The 21,989-nt window shown below is 41.8% G+C and overlaps 1 protein-coding gene across 7 annotated transcripts in view; it reads left to right on the top strand.

Annotated features, from left to right (window-relative positions):
• Positions 1-21,989, top strand: part of WIPF1 (WAS/WASL interacting protein family member 1) — a 118,686-nt gene that overhangs the window by 72,883 nt on the left and 23,814 nt on the right. For 3 of the 7 annotated variants that reach the window (XM_023185958.2, XM_023185955.2, XM_023185961.2), the window contains exon 2: positions 20,922-21,010. In XM_023185958.2, coding sequence (XP_023041726.1) covers positions 20,960-21,010 — 51 coding nt within the window. In that variant the 5' untranslated portion in view covers positions 20,922-20,959. Of the gene's footprint in view, positions 1-5,441; positions 5,568-8,918; positions 8,950-9,262; positions 9,518-14,088; positions 14,216-20,921; positions 21,011-21,989 lie in introns of those variants that run through there. The other 4 variants (XM_023185954.2, XM_023185956.2, XM_023185959.2 and 1 more) reach the window with 4 other exon arrangements.

The following is a 21,989-nucleotide window of genomic DNA, read 5'->3' as shown; positions in this document are numbered from 1 at the left end:
GAATTAATGTCCTTATTATGGGAATAGGTTAGTTATCGCAAGAGTGGGTTCCTGATAAAAGGATGAGTTCTGTTTCCTTCCTTCCCTGCCTCTCATTGTGCATGCTCTCTTGCCTTCAGCCATGGTAATGACACAGCAAGAAGGCCCTCACCAGAGGTGGCCCCTCCACCTTGGACTTCCCAGCATCCAGAACCATGTCTGGCCTTTTCATAAATTACTCAGTCACCAGTATTCTGTTACAGCAGCACAAAACAGACTAAGGCAATGAATTTTTTCTGAGCCCTCAATTTAAAACCATTCTATACTGCAGTATCTCTTCACATGTGGTACTAGAAGTGTTAGCACTAAGACTCCGGGAAAGAGAAGCCAATTTAGCTCTTCTACTGGCCACAAATCCAACAATACCTAGTCAATTCCCTGTTTTAAGAGATGGCTTCAAGCAGAATAAACTCTTCCTAAGAATTTATAACTGTAAAACCTGGAGTTGGCTCTAGGTGGACCAAGACTTTTCCGGGACTGACATTGATTGAAGATCTGTTAAGTGCCATTCAGGCATCCTGCCAGCATAAAAGATGTCGAAGATGGGAACTGCGCGTCAGGCCCTCACGTCTAGAGTTGTGTTACCCAGTGTGGTAGTGACTGTGGAGCACTTGAAGTTCTGCTGGTAGTAAAGTATACACCAGTTTATGAAGACTTCATGTGCAAAAAAGAGTATAAAATACCTAATTCATAATTCTTTTAAAATGTTTAGTACATGTTATAATGATCCTATTTTGGGAGATTTTTATTGTTTTTTTTTTTTTTTTGATACTATTTTTGAAGTAGTGTGTTAAAATATATTATTACAATCTCACCTGTTTCTTTTTACTATTTCTAATATAGCTAGTAGAAAATACAGAATTGCACACATGGCTCAGATTATATTTCTACTGAACAGTGCTAATCTAGAAAACAGGATCTGTTCTTTTGTTGGTTGGACTTTTTCTTTTTGCTTTTTTGTTGCCACTAATAATGGTGTTCAGGTTTTGAGAGTTTACTCGTTTTCTGGGAAGAACCACTTGTTCTTTGACCATTGTAGGGGAGCCCTCATTCTATCCAGTTTCATCCAAGAACAAAAGAAATTATTTTGAGAAGTAAAAGGTAACTTCTGTAACTCTATAACCTCTACAAGACTGAGCATTTTTACACTAGATTAAACAAACCTCTTTAACAGCCTCTAGTGGATGAGGAAGGGAATGAGCCACAAGTCTTTTTTTTTAAATGCGTTTTGTTATGGAAACATTGTAAATATATATGAAAAGAAGACAGAACTGTGTAACAAACTGCTGTGTACTCCTCACCCAGCTTCAAGAATGGCTATTTCATGATCAATTTTGTTTCATTTGTACCCCTACCCACTTTCCCTCTTTTTCCACATTACTTTGGAAACAAACCCAGGCATCATGTTTCATCCACAAATATGTCAGTATATATATTTCTAAAAATTAGGGATTCTTTTTTTGTAAAATACAACATAACCGAAGTAACATTGTCACATCTAACAATTATCAATATCTTAATATCAGTAAATATCTGAACAATATCCAAATTTCCAATTGCCTTTTTTTTTTTTTTTTTTATTTTTTTTTTCTACTTAGGTTCCAAGAGTAACATCCACACTTTGCTTTTTTTTTTTTTTTTTTTTTTTTTTTTTTTTTTTTTTTTTTTTTGAGAGTCTTTGCTGTGTCACCCAGGCTGGAATGCAATCTCGGCTCTGGTGTAATCTGGTGTAATCTCGGCTCACTGCAACCTCCGCCTCCCGGTTCAAGCGATTCTCCTGCCTTAGCCTCCTGAGTAGCTGTGATTACAGGTGCACGCCACCATGCCCAGCTAATTTTTGTATTTTTAATAGAGACAGGGTTTTACCATGTTGGTCAGGTTGGTCTCGAACTCCTGTCATCGTGATCCGCCCGCCTCAGTCTCCCAAAATGCTGGGATTACAGGTGCGAGCCCCTGTGCCGGCCCACACGTTGCTTTTAATTGCTGTACCTCTCGAGTCTCAGGCTCCCCTCACTCTACTGCATTGGCTTCATGCTCAGTCTCCACGTCTATGATGTGGGTATAATACTGCCATTCCAGCCCCACACCTCTAATGTGGATAAAATACTACCAATTCAGCCCCACATGCCATAGAATAAGTCTCACTGCATCTCCTTGGTTCAAGAGTAGTCACATGGGCATCTCTGAACCAGTCACTGCAGCCAGGGAACCCCAAGGCTCTAATTAGCCAGGGCTGGTCACTTTCCATTTCTGGAGTCAGAGTAGAGTTGCTCCAGATCTGGGTCATAATCCCAAAAGACACAGTCTAGAACACTATAATCCTGAATGTTGAAATTCCCAAAGATGAAAATTCCTAAAGTATAAATCTCTAAAGTCTAAAATCCCTAACATCTAAAATCCCCAAAATCACAGTCACGGAATAGCTGCATCATGTTAGGCCAGCTCTTTGGACTATCTCTGTGCAATTGCCCGTAATCTATCCCCATAATACCCTTTTCATATGTCGAATTTTCTTTTTAGTTCTTTCTCTTATTTTAGTTTTTTTTCCACTATTTTAAATTTTCAGCATGATTTTTTATGTATTTCATTTTTTCATCATTTCCAATACTGGACATATACCTTGTGTAGAGACTTCTGGAAAATTCTGATTCATTAAATGCATTTTTTGCAAATTTAACTCCATAAAAATGCATCAGCACAGCATTGACTTTGTGTGTAAGCATTGCACATATACATAAAAATGTTGAAACATCCTCAATAAATGAAGAGATGGCCTTTTATACGAATCTGAGTTTATGAAAGAAAATTTCTTGAGATAACAGCTCTTTGGGCGACTGCCTATATGGTAACTGCATGTCACAGTTTTTGATCTCATCAAAAGATTATTTGTCACAGTATTTCAGATTACCAAATTTATAAAGCTGAGCACACACAATACCAACTGTAGTGATATGCATTTATACACTTCCCTTCTTGCCCTATTGCTTTGTGAATACAGATGTCTGCTTATAACTTCTATACCTGTACTGCTGTTAGAGTACCAAGTGTTTATGCTTGCAAAAATATATGTGTTATTATTGTCTATTTTATTGTGTAAAATGGCCTATGAAGTGTTGTCATGTTTTTATATGTTTCTTAAATAAATTCTCCTTTAAAAATGTAAATAAGTATCTTTCAAAGAATTCTCTATTATTTCTTCCAGAATTATATTTTCAGGATTTTGATATTTTGGGATTTCAATATTCAGGATTCTGGTGTTTGGAATTGTGTCTCTCAGGATTATGATTGGGTCCCTCCCCACTCTCTCTAATGTTAGCATGCCGTAGAGAATTTGGGTTTTCCAACCCACAAGCATCCAAATTATTTGACTCTCACCCATCTTGGTTGCAGATCACAGCCAAAAAAAGGCCTCTCTTAACAAAGCTGTATTTTTTCCCTCTGTGCCTCTAGTCAGTTTTCAGCCTACATTTATCTCTCTCCTGTGGATCTTACTAAAGGACACAAGAAACAGCCAACACACTGCACCAATCTAAATGTTTTTTCTAGAGAATCCTTTAATGGTGTACCATGAGTAGGCCCCTGTCTTAGACCGAGGAGTCAATAGGTGGCAGCATAACTAGCTATTTTGTTGTCAGTTAACAAGGACTGTCAACTTTCCAGTCCAGGCCAGCCTGTGCTAGCCTTCCCCAACCTTAAATCAGCCAGTTGCACATTTTAGGCTAGTCACATTCAACACTCACTTCTAGTACCAATTCCTATATCACTTAAGAGTCTTTGTATTGCTAATGATAGAAAATGTGACCATACCAGCTTAAATAAAACAGAGAATTTATTTGCTAATATAAATGAAAGGTCTAGAAAAAGGCCATCTTCAGTTATAGATAGATTCAGGGCTCAACCAACAACACCAGCACTTGGTTTTTCTCCGTCTTCCAATTCCCATTTTGTTGGTCTTGGTTTTAGACCCCATGTGGTCAAAGGATGAGTGCAACAGGCCTATTCCCTACATCCTCACAGATCTGGTTCCAGCCTCATCCCTCAGGGATAGAGCTCGCCTCAGGCTACAAGTTTCCTTGATTCTGATGATCACAAGCCATCACCAGAAGTCTCTAGGGCCAAATGAATGCAAGGCTCTGATGAGCCAGTCTTGAATCATATGCTTTTCCTCTGTCTGGAGTGGGAGTGAATGCCTCTGGATGCACATGTTTTGAGAGTGAGCGGGGGATGATTCTCCACACAAACAAATAGACATGATTATAAGTAGGGGGGATGGTTGCTGAGCTGCCGAAACACAACGGAATACACTGCAGACTTTTCCCCAAGTAAGATTATGTCAATTTATATTAACAGGGCACAGAATACGAAAAGGTTTGTTTTTAATTTCTCTATGTTTCTGAGATGATTTTTAAATAATCAACCCTCTGCATAGCTATACTGATAATTATATGGTGGAGAGGATTATTCCTTTGTTTCTGCTCTTTTAAATCAAATAATTCCCATGTTTTAACATTTTGAAAATAGATTCTTACAGCTAATGCATATCTTTAATCTGGTAGTGTTTCTTTTTCACCCTAAAAATCTATAAGGTGTCATTCTGCAGTCTAAGAAGGAATAATGTAAGTTTTAGAACTGAGGAATGCAATATTATAAAACACCTTTCCACTACTGGGGCAAATACTGCACCATAACAGGTAGTCATGGAAACGCAACTTAAAAAACCAGAATTATTAAAAACTTATGTTGCCGTATTTTACACATGCCACTGTTGCACTGATTCAGTCCATGTTGATTGGGGGCCACCGCAGGAGAGTTGTTGGCTGTGATTCTTCAGCACTTTTTCCACACTGGCAAGGCCTACGTTATTGTTTTATAATCTTCTGCCTGCTCTTGATTTTTTATTTCTGTAGATTAATATGGAGGATTCTTCATGTGATTGGTCTGCAAGCCTATTGGTTATTGTTTTACTCTGTCATTAAGCTCAGACTGATGTATATTAAATGAGAAAGAGATATGCATTTAGAATTCTCTTTAAGTCCGGAATTGTGATTGTCCTTATTCATCCAGGCTTTCAATCTACTTATCTCAGGCCTTTGGTTATAGTATAACAACCTCTCCCATCCACATCACAGCCTTTCTTTCCACCCTCTTCCTTCTGCCTCTTCTTATACTTACAGAAAGGAGGTAGGTGGTATCACCTGAACCTGAAATGAGGCTGAAGACATTAATGGCACTGGACAGTGGAGTGGAGCCCAGGCTTTGGCCACTGCTCTGCTGCTGCCAGCTGTGTGACATGGGCAGGATGCCTAACTTCTCTGTAACCTTGTTTCTTCCTCTGTAAGTGGTGATGTAGACTTTGATCTCTACAAGGCTCCTGCAGCCTTAAAGTTCTTTTCTTTTTAAAGAATGTGACTGCTGGAAAAGCTGACACTGATCTGAGAACTCCACTTCACTGAGGAAGGCCAGACAGCACTGTTACATCCAGCACCTGTGGGTCATCCACTGCAGAAGTGGCTTCCAAAGGCTCTGAGGTCAGCAGTGTGGTTGGAGCTCTTCCCTACCCACCACATGATCTCTCCCCATCTCCAGCTTTTCTTGCCTTATTTCCTTTACCTTTTTAGTTCCTCCTCTTCCCTTCTGATTGGTTGTTCTATTTGTTTTCAATCTTCTTAATCCATTTTTCTCTTCGCATTGCCCAATGGCATAAGCCACCTGCACTGCATAAGACTCTGCCTGCATTGCCAAGCCCACTGATGGGCCAAGGGTTTTACCTGCTGACCTTTTCTCTGGAAAATTTCCCTTTAACAGCTTCTTCCAAGAAGGCTTAAGTCTAGTCTTGGCATTTGTTTTTTGCCATTTCAGGGGGAACAGTCTTAAGCTTTTAAAGGAACATTATGCTGGGCAGCGTGGTGGTTCACGCCTATATCCCATTACTTTGGGAGGCTGAAGTGGATGGATCACTTGAGGCCAGGAGTTCGAGACCAGCCTGGCCAACGTGGCGAAACCCTGTCTCTACTAAAATACAAAAAGATTAGCCAGGTGTGGTGGTGCACGCCTGTAGTCCCAGCTAGGGAGGCCAAGACATGAGAATCACTTGAACCTGGGAGGTGAAGATTGCAATGAACCAAGGTCATGCCACTGAACTCCAGCCTGGGCAACAGAGTAAGACTCTGTCTGAAAAAAAAAAAAAAAAAAGGAACATTATGTTGTAGTAGAATTTGTAAGAAACATTGATTTTCTTTTTCATTCAACAAACACTTATTTTCAAACACCTACCAGGTGTGAGGTACTGCATTAGATGCTGAAGCAACAGCAGAAACAAGATGGGACAAGGTCCCTGCTCTCATAGAGCTTGAATTCTAGTAGGGAGAGACATACAAGTAAATAAACATAAATAAGACAGTGTCAAGTGGTGATGTGTGCTATGCATAAAACAAAATGGGAGCAGAAATGGGTCATGAGGGAGAGCATTTTTGCTGACATTTGAAGAATAAAAAGGAACCAAAAGATAAGTGTACCAGGGGAGAGTACCAGGCTTGCAAGTAAAAGGTCCCAAGATGCAAATAAGCTTGGTGCATTTAAGGAACAGAAAGGTGTGGAAGGTAAGTTAGCAAGGCAGAGTATTTCTTGAGATGAAGGCAGAGAGTTAAGGAGGGGCCAGATCTTGTGGGTCTCTGTGGACCTAAGAGTTTGGACTTTTTAAATGAAATGAGAAGTCATTGGAGGGTTTTAAGCAGAACATCATCTAATGTATGTCCTATTGTGCGTAGTAGACACCTGATAAATGTGTCCAAAGTTGATTGTAGGAATAGACTCAAACTACACAACTACTCCCTTGCGTGTCTTGAGAACTGCAGCCTTCTAGGTGACATACTCCCTTCTAAGTGAGCTTTTCCTAAGGCAGGGGTCCCCAACCAGTCTATGGCCCCTTAGGAACCAGGCCACACAGCAAGAAGTGAGCAGCTGGCGAGCCAGCGTTCCCTCCTGAGCTCCGCCTCCTGTCAGATCAGCTGTGGCGCTAGATTCTCGGAGCAAGAACCCGAAAGTGAACTGTGCATGCAAGCTCCTTATGAGAATCTAACTCCTGATGATCTGAGGTGGAGCAGTTTCATCCCGAAACCATCCCCACCCTCCACCCCCACTCCGTGGAAAAATTGTCTTCCACAAAACTGGTCCCCGGTGCCAAAAAGGTTAGGGACCACTCCCCTAAGGGTTGGAAATAGCCATGAATGGTATGTGTACTGAGAGAGAGAGAGAGAGAGATAGCGAGAGAGAGAGAGTGTGTGTGTGTGTGTTTGGGGTGTCTTACTTAGAGAACTTCAAAATAATTCTGTAAATACATAGAGAAATTGTCATATTACCTGTGTTCTCTTTTTAGACCCGACTATAATTAGATTTCCCCAAAGATTCACTCAGGCATTTACTTAATAGTTGATCAAGTTTTCTGTTTTCCTGAGGGTTTGTATCAGGGGAAGTGGCTGATAGCTGCAGGCCTCCACCTCTGTCCAGTCCCATGCCTGCAGGTATTTATTCGTATGTTAAGTCACAGGTGGACACCAGGCCAGAGTTAGACAAGAGGCAATCTCTGCCTTCAAGGGGCTTCAGGCAAAGCAGAGGACTCTCAGTCACTTATTCTTGGATATACCACTCCAGGAACTGTGCCCACGGCCTGGCATCATGAATCTGCTCATGCAGCTAGACTCCTATCTCAGGGAATTTTGAGTTTAAAAGATCCTTAGACATCATCTATCCCAGTACTCTCCAGTAGGAGCACTTCTGGTATTTTGGGTGGGACTGTCATAAGCACCATAGAAAATTTCACATTCCTGGCCCCACCCACTGAGTGCTACAAACCCCTGCCCCCACCATTCCCACTCACTGCTCTCCACCCCCAACAGCTACCTGAGTTGAAAATTACTCATCTAGCCCAGTTCTATCACTTCACAGGTAAGGCAGTGTTAGACAACATGTGTTCTTTTCATGCCTCTGGCCTCTGATCCCAGCAGAATCAGGACCCAACATTCAGATTTTACAGTGAAGCTAGTTTCTGAAATATGCCTTTCTTTTTAATTCTTCCACTGTTAACTGTTTTTTCAGAGTTATATGCTACATGTTGCAAATGTAAGTCTGAACCTTTAAGATGGGTTAAGAAAAAATGATGAGCATTTTCAGATCGTTCTATACATAACTGAAGGTTTTGATAAAATGTTTTCTACATGTATTCCATTGCCATTCACCTCTTGAGTTCTTTAATAATGAGAAATCTGACTTTCTTCCTTCTGCCCTCTTTATCTCTATGCTTTTGTCAAGCATCTTCTAGGAGAGTTACTGTTACCCCATTAAGTGTGGGGGACAGGAACGTTGTGGCATAGAAAGCTATGGATCTGCAGCTGAATTAAGCTGTATATTATTTACCCTGACTTGGGCACCAAAATCACATTTCAAAACTCATTTGCTGCCAGGTATGGTAGCTCAAGCCTGTAATCCCAGCAATTTGGGAAGCTAAGATGGAAGGATCACTTTGAAGCTAGGAGTGTAAGACCAGGCTGGGCAACAAAGCAAGATCCCATCTCTACCAAATATAAAAATAAAATAAATTAGCCAGGTGCAGTAGCATATGCCTGTAGTCTCAGCTACTCAGGACGCTGAGGCTGGAGGATCACTCGAACCCAGGAGGGGCCACAGGGAGCTATGATTATGCCACTGCACTCCAGCCTAAGTGACAGCAAGACTCTGTCTCTAAAAAAAAAAAAAGAAAGAAAAAAGAAAGAAAACAAAACCAAAAAAAAGAACCTCATTTGCCTTCATACACCTGACCTGCTCTCTTCACCTCCATTTGTAACTTTCTCCCCACACACTTGAATGCCCTGTAAATGAGAAGAAGCCCTTAGCCTAATTAAGAGATAAGGTAAGGTAGGTAAGAGCTTTTCTTTCTTGAGTGACTCTTTTCCCTATTACTTAATGGAATAGTCAGTATTTACAGTGATACTTTCAAATATAATTTGACTAAAGGAATCTCAAATTCCATGAACAGTTATTTTTGTGGGAATATCTAGAATAAAGTTGGACTCTTCACGGAGTGGAGGTGCTCATCCCCTCTTGTCACTGTACCAAATAGCTGTGTATTACACCTTGTGGGGAGGAGAAACATTTAATTTTTTTTAATTTAGGTTTTTTTTTCTTGCTTGCTTCTTAAGCAAAACCAATCTAGTTTCTTCTTCTGCAGCAAAGGAGGAAGGAACAAACAACAAATTAATCAGACAGGAAGCGAATAACCGCAGAAGGACGTCTGCCTCTGACTCAGTATGTCACATTTAACAAGAGGCCAGAGCTTGTCCAAAATGGCTGTCCAAAAATGACCTCACACTTGCGTTAGAAGATGATACCTTTTTCAGGGACAGTATTCTCTCTTGGCTTCTGTCCTGCTGGCCCTCTGCCTGCCTGTGTCCCTGACCATGGCTCCCTGCAGTACCCTTTAACGGTAAGAAAAATTATATTCAAACTAAGTTTATTTCCTTTATCAGCTACAGGGAAGAACTAAATGGCTTTTAATGGACCATAGTATGTCAAGATAAAGTTGTTTAATTTTTCTGTGGAATACCTTGTGAGCTATTCCTGTTGCTTAGAATGCTAGTTTCACCACTATGGTGATTGTGAATGATTCATAACTTATGCTTTGAGCCAAAATGTAAGCAAGATTTTCAATAGATTTTTTCTTGACCACTGGACAAGTTTGGATCCACAGGAATTTATTTTCCCATTTAAATTGGGGGCTTATGTCAGTAAATATATCCTTTTGGTATATGATACAGTTGTCCACACAACTGCCTTTGAATCTTTGGTGTGGCCAGTAACAATAAGTGCTTTAAAATTCAAGGAGCCATTGGAAGCTTCAAACGAAAATACCATGGAACTAAGCTGTTGGCAGTTCTGTTGCTGCCGATGTGCTATTTAAGTTCAAAACTCAAACTAAACCATTTCTAAGCAGAGTCTTTTAGAATATGATTTGTCTTTTAGAATAAGTCTATTCCTGTTATAACAGTGTGTGTACAATTACTATTGCAAATCAAATTCTATAGCATTAGTTATAACTTTATGTTAAATATGATTAATGTTTTGGCATAAAATATTGTGATTTTTAAAATTTCAAGCCATATACTCAGAGACTTACAGAGCAGAACTAAGGAAACTTTTTAGGTTAAAAAAACTTTTTTCTAGAATGTGTAGGAAAAAACAACTTGACTTACGTTCCTTTCTCCCCGTGAAGAAATATAAAATAAAGCTTTACAAAACTCAGAAGGCACATACAACTTTAGTCACTAAGTACAAGGTTTTTGGTTTTTTTGTTTTGTATTTTTAGTAGAGACGGGGTTTCACCATGTTGGTCAGGCTGGTCTCAAACTCCTGACCTCAAGTGATCTACCCACCTCAGCCTCCCGAAGTGATGGGATTACAGGCATACAAGTTCTTTTAAATAATTTAATGGCATACCTAGTATACGTAGTAGAGAATGGAGAGGTAGTAAATGAAAAGGCTCCTGAAAGATTCTAACTAAGCAAAGTATGACAACTTGGTAGAAAGTGGAAAGACTGGGAAAAGAATAGGACAGGATAGTGAGAGAGGAAGATGAGAAACTGGGGAAGAGTTTTGAGGTTGATCTGTGTAGAAATCATACTCTTAAAATTCACTTGGACTACAGTGCTATGTGTTAACTTTATCAAGCTTTGTTGCTTCTGAACTGGAATATCATCATGTCAAAACTCTTCCTTTTATAGGTCTAAGGTCATTAAATGACTTACCTAAAAGTCATTTTTCACGAAGTCAGGTTTTCTATTGCTCTTTGAAAAGTTTATTCATGGGCTGTTTGCTCATAGCACTGCAACTACTCTAATATCTAATCTTTTAAGGGTTACATATACTCTGGGTGGACTGAAATATTCAGAGAACCTGTGGTGAAAATTAGTTCCTGGGGTCAAGCAGCAACTTCAGATCTGATCAAATTCTAAATCTGGCCTGTAGGCTGGAAGTTCCCCAACCGACCTAAAATGTAAGATGAAGTGATACCGAATTCCTGGACCCTTTAAGTTTTATGACCTTTTGAAGCCTTCTTAACATTTTATGAACACACATCATTTACTTTGGAAGTTTCTGGCTGTTTAAATTGTGATATATTTCCGCTTTAAGGTTTGACTCATTTTGTTCAAATTGTTAAACATGTGCTTGTTGTTGAAAAAAGCGTTTCTCCTGGACTGCCACAAATACCTCTGTCTGTCCTGAAAATTAAAACTGTAAAAAAAATACTAGAATAAGGAATGCCTTAATCAGTATGCTTTTCTGAGAAATTTGAAATGCACTTTATACACATCTTCCTTCACCATTCACTTGTAATACAGAAGTTTGCATGGGTGTACACACGTAGGCTGATTTAAATCAGCTCACGGTTTCTCTTTCTCGTGGTTAAATAGGGGGAAATATTGTAATATTTACTGACCACTTGTTCTGTGTTAGGTTCTTTACCTTTGCTTATTTTGTTTTTTGAAAATGGCTAATACTTATTAAGCACTCCCTCATTTAACTCTTGAATAACCCTATTAAGTAAGTGCTATTATTTTGAAAACCGGACTTAGATAAACTAAGTAATTTATCCCAAGGCCACCTAACAACTAAATGTGGAGGAAGTTATCTGAATTGTAAGAGCTTTTTTTTGCAAGTGCAGCTTGGAAGCAACATTATAAATTGTATGATTTTTCTTTTCTGTTTTTTTTTTTTTTTTTTTTTTGAGACAGGGTTTTGCTCTGTCATCCACACTGGAGTGCAATGGCATGATCAGAGCTCACTGCACCCTCAAACTCCTGGACTCAAGCAGTCTTCCCACCTCAGCCTCCCAAGTAGCTGGAACTAAGATGTGTGCCACCATGCCCAGTTAATTTTTGATTTTTTTTTTTTTTTTTTTTTTTTGTGTAGAGATGGGGGTCCCACTATGTTTGCCCAGGGTGGTCTCAAACTCTTGGGCTCAAGCGATCTTCCTACCCTGGCCTCCCAAAGTGCTGGGATTCTAGGCATTAGCTACAACACCCAGCCAGTATGATTTCTTGAGGTGCTTTTCCGGCCTTCGGAATCTGAGATTACAAATGTTTTGCTTTAAATGTCACAGCAACAATAAATATCTTTGAAACTAATAATCTCAAGTAAGATATTTTCCTTTCTAAGTCTTTTCACTTCTTCAGAGGCAAACTTGGTGACACTTCTGCTTGTATCATAAAGCTGTACTATCAATGATAAAATGAATATACTATATCAAGTGTGCTAACATATATGCCATGTATGTATGTGTATGAGAGAGAAAGAGAGAAAGAGAAACAGTGGCACATCTTAATCCTCTGGTAGAACTAAATGTGGTAATAGCAATTTAGGAAGACTTTAGCTTGGAGATTTGAACCCCTTAAAGAGATGGGAAGTATGGGAGAAAACCTGCTACTCTTTAATCGTATGGATAAAGTAAAAAATGTTTCCTTTCCCTTTCCTTTAGTTAAATAATGACAGGTAGGCGGGTCATTCAGCTCACCTTCATTTTCTCACTATTAAAAGGGTCTTGGATGTCTATGAATTTGTATTAATTTTAAAATTAAATGTGCATAATAGTGGATTAAAAAATAATTTTATTTCATAGCAACCTTTATTTCCCTAGCAGTACTCTTGCAGTAAAAATTGTGTCCGAGCTCCTAGCCAGTCTTAATGACGTTAGAGATGCTTCAAAATGTCTTCTTTGAAAAACACCTTTCCTACTCCCTGCCAAAATAAATCACCTCCTTATCTAAAAGAACTGTAAAAGAAACATTTCTAGGTTCAGCAGAGACTTAAATTGACATTTACCATTAAGAAGACAACCTAATCAGAGGTCGCTGAAGTATTGTTTTCAATGATGATTGACTGAGAAAAGAGCAGTACATTCTGAGAAATGAGGGATTCTGTATATGGCAAGCGTGTGCTCTACATTCAGCGCAAATGGAGACTAACAATGCCTAAGAACCAACTGGGTGAGGCTGCTGATTTGCTATTCAAGCTGTTTTCCTCTTCTCTGCCTTTGCTTCCTCTGGAGTCCAGCTGCCTTTTCTGTTTCCCCTCTTGTATCCATGGCCTCATTGCTCTGAGCAAGGACCTTCAGTGTGGAGAGAGGAAGAGTAGCAATAATAGAAACGAACCTTTCTGCAAAGGTATTGAAAGTTTCTAAAATGGCCAGACCACATGCTGGGGGGAAGGGACGGTAGAGCTGTTGCACAGTGACTCGCGACATAAAATAGAAACTCCAGGCAACTGCAGCTGTGAAAAGATTGTGTTAAAGAAACAGGATGACTGTGGTTTACTGTGAGCATCAATTTTCCTGTTGAGCATTTTTTACAGGAAGTTGAAGAACAAAGCCAAATTCATCTTAATTAGTTCTAATGGTTTTCAGATCTTAAATACATCCAGCTAAGTTTGCATCATGGAGGAGTCTCTAAAGAATAGAGTCAAGAATAGTTGAGTAGGAATCCCAAAACGACATGCTTTTTAAAATTCACCATCTTAGCAGCAATTTGAGTTTGCTCGATGATTTTATTTTTGCAGGGTGACTTGGAGTGGATTCACTGTCTTTGTAATGAATGCCCTTGCAGTTATTTTTTATGGTTGTAATAACTCAATATGAATTTAAAAACCTTTTCTCAGGAAAACACTTTTGCGTTACATGTATTATCAGTTTTGTTCTGTTAATATTTTTTGGTCAAACAATTGTGTGTATATGTATATGTGTGACACACAGAGAGAGAGGGAAGGGGAGAGAGAGATGTACATGTACGTATAAGCTGGAAGGACATGTATCAAAATAATAAGGAGTTACCTCTCGTTATGACCCCCAACCCTTTTTCGCCTAAAAATTATTTATTATTCAGTGCTTCCTTTAGTGGTTAAATACAACTTCAATACTTTTTTTTTCATCTTTGTATATTTTTGTATTCTCTACAATACAAAAGGAGAAGTGTGGTGTCTTCTGAAGCCTCTCTCCTTGGTTTGCAGATGGCCACCTTCTCACTGCGTCTTGAGGTGTCTTGAAGAAAACAACAACAAACAACAACTACAACAACAAACAAAAAACTAACCTGAAGAAGCCAAAAGCACTCAAGAAATACATAGATGAAAATGAGTTAAGAGCATTATATATAAAGTAAAATATAAATGAGTCCAGGCATGGTGGCTCATGCCTGTTATCGTAACACTTTGGGAGGCTGATGTGGGTGGATCACTTGAGGTCAGGAGTTCCAGACCAGCCTGGCCAACATGGTGAAACCCCATCTCTACCAAAAATTAGCCAAGTGTGGTGGCACGAGCCTGTAGTCCCAGCTACTCGGGAGGCTGAGGCAGGAGAATTGTTTGAACCCAGGAGGTGGAGGTTGCAGTGAGCCAAGACCACACCATTGTACTCCAGCCTGGGCAACAGAGCCAGCCTCTGTCTCAAAAAATAAATAAATAAATAAATGTGAATAAAAATAGAAAATAATGGGGGCAAGAGAGCAGTTGGATTTTTTAATCTGTCCAGTTATATTATTTCTGATACCCTCCCCCACCCCCTGCAAATAAAATATTCTTCTATTGATTCAATCGTTTGGGGGAAAAAAAGTTTAATTTTCCACCATTCATTTTAGGTATGATAGTATTTAAGGGTTACTTTTAGCAACATTTATAGAGCAAAATGCCTTATATTTTTGAATAGTCCAAATTAACGATAAACGTAATTGGATAAAGCTGCTTCTCATCTTCTCTAATGGAACCCCTGCCCACGTGGGATTAAAGACCAGCCTTTGGAGGACTGTCAACTGTGTTCACTGGGGGACTATTAGGAATCACTCCCCACCTCATGTCTTTCTGTAGTGTGGGCCCTAGGCAGTGCAATCTAGAATGAATTTTAAGTTGGCTATGAAACTAAGAAACAGTTTATTTAAATAAACTACCCCATTTTCTTGATCCCAAGGAAGGCAATCATTTTATATTCAGGGATGATTCTGCTTTCCTAGATGAGCACATTGAAGAAGAAACCATGAGTTTCCTGGGGCACGTCTGGACTGAACTGTGAGCTATGGTTGACCTCTAGTTGGCCATGCCATTGAGGAGAATGTGTCTCCTGTACTGGTGGGGAGTGGGCCAAGCAGTTCTCTTTCTCTCACAGTGCTCCTTGCATGTTTAACAAGTGGGTCCAGGCTGCAAGATGCCCTGGCTGATCTGGGATCAGTGAATGTTGTCTAAATGTGAGTGTTAAATATTAATTTGCTAGGACTGCCATAATAAAATACCACAGCTTCGGTAGATCAAATAACAGAAATTTGTTTTCTCCCAGCTCTGGAAGCTGGAAGTCCAAGATCAAGATGTAGGCAGGTGTGGTGTCTTCTGAAGCCTCTCTCCTTGGTTTGCAGATGGCCACCTTCTCACTGCGTCTTTACTTGAAGACTTTCCTCTGTGTGAGCACATGCCTGATGTCTTTTCCTCTTTGTATGAGGACACCAGTCAAATTGGATTAAGATCTCACCCATTTTAGCCTAATCACCTCTTTAAAGACCCTATCTCCAAATACAGTTGCCTTCTGAGGTCCTAAGGGTTGGAAATTCAGCATATCAGTTTGCAGGGGACATAGTTCAGACCATAATACTGTATGTGAAAACAAAAGCCTTTTCTATCTTGTTTTGGGTTTTCTTTGTATACGTAGGTTTTCTTTGTATACGTAGGAGTCAACACACCAAGTAAAGATTTTAGAAAGTCTGGCTTTTCTCTCTATCATGAAAGTTACTTAAACTTTGAAATTATTCTTAAAAAGAAATTAATCGTGAAAAGTGTGTCTTCTTTAAAGTTCATTGCCTGGGTTGGGTTGGGAGGTCAAGGCCCAGCAAGTGGGGAGGCATGTGATCCGACGCTGCCAAGACTCCAACTAGTCTGGGAAGCCGGACACGGGCACAGCAGATTCTGACGCAGGAGATGACTGACCACACTGGGGAAACTGCTGCTGAGTCCTTTCCCTTCTTCTCAGGCCTCTCCTGCACCCGAGTCAGCTGCCTTTCCTGCCATGCTCCCATCTCCAAGGGAAGAACCAAATGCTGGGAAGCCCAGTCATCAGTCGGCCTCATTCCCACCCAGGCAGATCCACCTACAGCCACTGAGCAAAGCTGCGGCCTCTCAGACTAGCCTCCAGGTCCATCCCTCCTCTGCCAGGCACTCAGCAGCTTGTACCAGCAGGACCCATCCTCACCCTCCAAAGGACAGATCTCAACCCTGTCCACTGACAGCTTTGCTCACCCAGGCCACGCTGAAAGCCTTGCACACACCATTTCATTTAATCTGCTCAACAACTTCCCATTTAACGGATGGGAAAAACAGATTCCCATCTGAATCTGCCAGGTGGCAGAGCAAGGATTCAGAACCAAATTTGCCTGACCAAGGTCTCATGTTCTCCCTTTTTCATTCTATAAACCCACTGGTGAAGCCCAAAAGACTCCTTTTTTTAATTTAATTTAAATTTAATTTAATTTAATTTTAGAGATAAAGGGCTCGCTTTGTAGCCCAAGCTGGTCTTAAACTCCTGGGCTGAAGCAATCCTTCCACCTTGACCTAGCAAAGTGTTGAGATTACAGGCATAAGTCACCACTCACAGTCCCAAAGGGCCCCTTTTGTGTCTGTGTTTAAATGCATAAAATAAAATACAGAGAATTACAAAGGAAACTAATTTATTAAAATATGTACTTCTTTATTAATGGTTTAAACAAGACTTAGCAACAGATCTAAACGTTGCCAGCATGTTAAAAATTGTTGATGTGTGGTTGTAATATGATGTGAAAATATCATGTGAAAACTATTGGTGAAAGAATGTCAGATATTGTGGTTTGTGGCCTACATTCATAATCAAAGGAAATGCTACATTTCAGTTAGTGCTTAGTAGAAATAATATGTACCTTTTTTTCATCCAAGTTTACGAACCCTTGAATTCTATCTACAGACTCTGGGTGTGAGGATCCAGGCAGGAATGCCTGGTCTGTTAAGATCCGTGCTCTAGGGCCAAGGCCTTCAGTAAGATCTGGCTCTGGCTCTGATCTGGGCTGTCAAGTCCATGAGAGGAGGGAAGCCCTCCTATCCCAAGGCCTTGGGGCTCTACTTCTCTGGGGAAGTTGGAGGCTGCCAGGAAAGTAAGTCCCAGTATGTAACACTAGCAAGCCCCTCTGAAATAGGGCTGACTTTTTTACCTGGATCTCACAGTGCACTGGGGTGATGCTGGGAGCCCTTCCAGTGGCAAGCACTTGGCTTGTGTAATACGCAGTTCTTTCACTGCATATATATTTAGTAAGAACCCTACTTTGTGCCAGGTATTGGCAAGACCCCGTGCAGTCCATAGCCTGGTGGAAAGACAACCAAGAAGTGGGCCTGGCGTGGCCGGTGGGCCCACTGTTGGGGCACATGAGCTTAGTCTTCTTTGATCCAGGGGCTGAGTGAGGTGGCAGTACTGGAGTCGGGTTTCTCACACACTTCCCTTGAGGCCCCAGCCTGGAGAAGTCCAGACCGTGCCCAGCAGATGTTCAGCTAGAAAGGAGGAGAGAGGACATGGCAGCCTCCCTCTTCTATGTTACCACTGAGATTGGAAAGGGACAGTTAATCTGGAGGGGAGTGAGAGATGGGGCCAGGGAAAGCAAGCCGTGCAAACAGAAGTCCACAGAGGAGAAGAAAGAGCACTTAGCTCTGCACCACCCTCTAAAAAGTGAGAGCGCTCACTCACAGACCCTCTCCCCACTGTCCGTCTGAAGTGGCCAGGAAGGAAAGACTGCACTTCTTTCAATACCCCAGACCCTTTAATAGCATCTTGCTCCCTGAACCTTGGTTTTGCCGCTAATTTCTGCGATCTGGCCTTGGCCCTGGCCCCAGCCACGACTGTTGCTGTTTCTCCCACACCAGCCCTCTGGACCATGAAGTTAGCACAGCCCTCCCTGAAGTTGTCATCCAGAAGTTAATATACAAGTCAGTCAGTGCACAGACATTACTAAAACTGTAGCAACAGAGAACTGTAAAATAATTAAGGAGGTCTTTCAGGGTGGTAGCCCCTGAAAGGGTCCTCATTCCACAGTCTGGCCCCTAAGCTGTGCAGGACAGAAGTTCAATTTGATCTCTGCTATGAGAGCCGAACTCATGACAACCACACCCCTAAGAGGTTCCTGTTAGTTGACCAGAATATCCACTCCTTCCTAGAGAGTAGGATCACAGGATGACGGAAAGTTAGTTAGTGGACATGGAATCAGACAAAATAGGCTTGAGGGATTTTTCATCGACCAAGCACATGGATGCACTGTTCCCAGAGCCCATCTCTTGGGCCCACCAGGCAGACCAGGCTATTCCCCTTCCTTGGTAAGCCTTTCCCAGCTCTGGTCATACCATTGATTTGGCTCCAGCTTTTTTTGCAGTAGTCAGGCCTAAATTCAGTTTCAGATCCCCGTCATTCCTCCTGGAGCAGACATCTGACTCCTCTGAATGTGCCGCTGGAGATGCCCCTTGATGGAGGACGCCCTAACACAGGCACCCAGTCCTGCTCACAGTGCCCATGTGGCCCTATGGGTGACTAATTGGTGTCATGCCAGAAAGAGCAATTTAAGAAACATACTTTAAAAGAATCCTTGCCTGAGACAGTCTCTTACTGAAAACAGATTCCAGCCTAGTTAACAGGTGAGCTGTGGCACTAATTTGCCTGCCTGAAAGTGCTTATTAGATCATTAAAACGGCAGTGAGTGAGGCAGTGTTATCCAGCAGAAGAGCAGGAACCAAAAGGACATGACTGAATGAATTGCTTCAGGGTATTTTAGGGAGTGACTTAATTTCTCTGAGTCTATCAAATGAGCACAGCTATGCTGGCTTCTGGTGTCTTAGGAGTCAGAGACCATGCAAGGATAGAGCCCTGGATCCAGCGGATTCTCCATACATGAGAGCTGCTGTTGCTGCTGTGGAATTTAAAATTTTCATTTTCTAGACAGCCCACTTTGAATGGGACTTTTGCGAACTGTCTTAATTCTTGTTTCCAGGCGGCTGTGACAAGTCCAGCAGTGTCCGTTTTAGCTTCTCCAGTCCATTTCTGTTCACAGAAAGCAAGCCATCTAGCATTATCTCAATAGAAAGTATTTGTTTAGGTTTCAGTTTTCCACATTAACTTGTAGTGGTTGAACTAAACGAATATTTTAAATTCTAAGAAATTGTTTTCTGCAATTAAGAGACTATTGAGAGTTTAAAAAGCCTGGCACAGTGGCTCACACCTGTAATCCCAGCACTATGGGGAGGCTAAGGCAAGAGGATCGCATGAGGCCAGGAGTTCAAGACTAGCCTGAGCAACATAGCAAGACCCCATCACAACAGAAATAAAAGATAAAAAATAAATACTGGGCACGGTGGCATATGTCTGCAGTCCTAGCTAAGCTACTCAGGAGGTTGAGGCAGGACGATTGCTTAGGCCCATGAGTTTGAGGCATAGTAAGCTATGATTATGCCACTACACTCTAGCCTGGGTGACAGAGCAAGACCTCATCTCAAAAAAATAAATAAGTAAATAAAATAAAAACATTTTTAAAAAGAAACATAATTCTGCAGTTTAAAATTTGGGACACATGTCCTGTGGAAATAATGTTATTCAGGTGGCTGGTGTCCCAGACTACCTACTGGTTTCAGGCTCGAACTCTACAGTTGGGCTTTAGTGCATATGAGTCACCCAGGGATCTTGTTAAAATGCTGAAACGAATTCAGTTGGGGGCAAAAAGGACTGGGAGTTGACATTTCTAACAGCTCCTGGGTGATGCCCACGCTGCCCATCCAGGACCACAGTTTGTGTAGCAAGGATGGAGCAGGAGAAGCTGGCATTACTTAGGGATGAGAACAGTGGGTGAGGCGTTGTCCTAGACAGGGCAGAGGGAGCAGGGGTTCTAGTGAGGCGAAGGAACAGGACTGCAAGGATTGGAGGAAATGGGGAGAGGGCTCCTGACTGGTGTAACTCCCCAGATACTTCCTGGCCATCGTCTCTCCTGGCCCTGGTGTGTGCCAGGCTGCCCTCTCCGCCCTGCCCCCTAACCCACCTGGGGTCCCTAAACTCTCCTACCCAGCTACAGAATCTGGCCTTCCCTTTGTTCTCAGAGCAAGCACACTGCAGAAAGGCTCTTCTTTTTTATTTTCTTTATATATAATTTTTTACTCAAACAAAGGTAAGACAGTCTCTTCTAAATGAAGTGCATTTCTGGTAAACAGCCTGGGAGTCATAGGTCTGACTTCTCGTGCCCCCTCTGTTTTTGCTTAGATCCTCTGAGGAAATGCTAAGGAGCACAGAGATAGGGATGGCTGGTCTTTGAGTGCTCCAAACATAAGGTTGACCCCCACTCTCCGTGTCCTCTCCCTGGAGGACTAGGAACTTTGAGGGCAGGACTAGAAGTAGATTCATCTTCATATTCCTGCAGTACACACACAAACTTGGGCGAATGTCAGGAAGAATGGGAGGAGAAAGCCAGAGGGGTGGGAGAGCAAGAAAGGATTGTCATGGAAATTAGCGAGCAGGAGAAGCCACTTAACTGGGCCCACCTGGGTCGGTCATGGCCTGCTGTGGTGGGTAGGGGAATGGAGCCAAGTAAGGCACTGGATGTGGCCTCCATTCTCTCCGAGCACCTCGGCTCTGAAGCCCCTCTGCCGGGATCCTTCCAGAACAGTAACGTTTTAGCAGTGAGGTGTAAAGGTAAGCCCATCTCTTTTAAGAGTTGAGCTAGGTGGAGCTTTCACTTTGGTGGGAAAGTGAAGGCAGATTAGGACAGTATTACTAAGATTACATCTAATACATGATCGCATTCTTGTTTTTCCAGATTTATCAGCAAGACTGTTGAACGCATAACTGCCCAAGATGCCCGTTCCTCCCCCTCCAGCACCCCCGCCGCCCCCAACGTTTGCACTGGTGAGTGTCTCCTCACTTTCTATGCAATCACTTTCTATGCATAAAGCAAGCCAAATGAAGCCAAAACCTGGCACGCATGTGTTTGTATTAAATGTGTTTGCATTCTGGCTTACATGTGATACAACAGCCTTTCCCTGTGCCCAGAGTAAGCCAAACCCTGAAACCCAGCAAATACAAACAACACGAAGGGTTTTGTTTGTTTAAGGTCTCATGTGATGGATAGTACAAGGGTGGAATGTGGCTGATTAGGTGTTTTCTGCCGCATTTTCGCAGGGAAATGTGCTGGCCCGAGACAGGTTTGCAGGAGCAGTTCTGAGACCAGTGTGCACTGTTCTCATTCAGATGAACTCAATGTCTGGCCTTTAACTTCTGGGCTGGACAGACTAGAAACCCAGGTCTCTGCCTGCAGTGCATTCCATTAAAGTGTCTTCTAGTCTCACTCCTTTCTTTTTTTCTGCCTTTTCCCCTTTTCTTCCCAATCTGTTTTTGACAAATATCTCGCCCCACCACCTCTCCCACACACATTCACATCCTCCTTTAAATCTGTACTTGCATTTAGGCATTTACATGTTTATTTCCCGAAAGAATTTCTTCACTGGATTAACCCTGGTCTTTTTTTTTTTTGAGTCTTGCTCTTTCGCCCAGGCTGGAGTGCAGTGGCATGATCTCGGCTCACTGCAACCTCCGCCTCCCATTCAAGTGATTCTCCTGCCTCAGCTTCCCAAGTAGCTGGGACTACAGGCATGCACCACCATGCCCAGCCAATTTTTGTATTTTTAGTATAGATGGGGTTTCACCATGTTGGCCAGGCTTGTCTTGAACTCCTGACTTCAGTTGATCCACCTACCTCAGCCTCCCAAAGTGCTGGGATTACAGGTGTGAGCCACTGTGCCTGGCTCATCCTACTCCCTTGATAGACCTCTTTGGGGAAGTTAGTGTGCCCTCTTCCAGGAATTTGGCAACCCTCCACTTGGTCATA

The sequence above is a fragment of the Piliocolobus tephrosceles genome, chromosome 11 (genome assembly GCF_002776525.5).
Source record: "Piliocolobus tephrosceles isolate RC106 chromosome 11, ASM277652v3, whole genome shotgun sequence".
Classification (NCBI taxonomy): Eukaryota; Metazoa; Chordata; class Mammalia; order Primates; family Cercopithecidae; genus Piliocolobus; species Piliocolobus tephrosceles.
The sequence above is the reverse complement of the archived record's forward strand: the minus strand, read 5'-3'. Positions and strand labels throughout refer to the sequence as shown.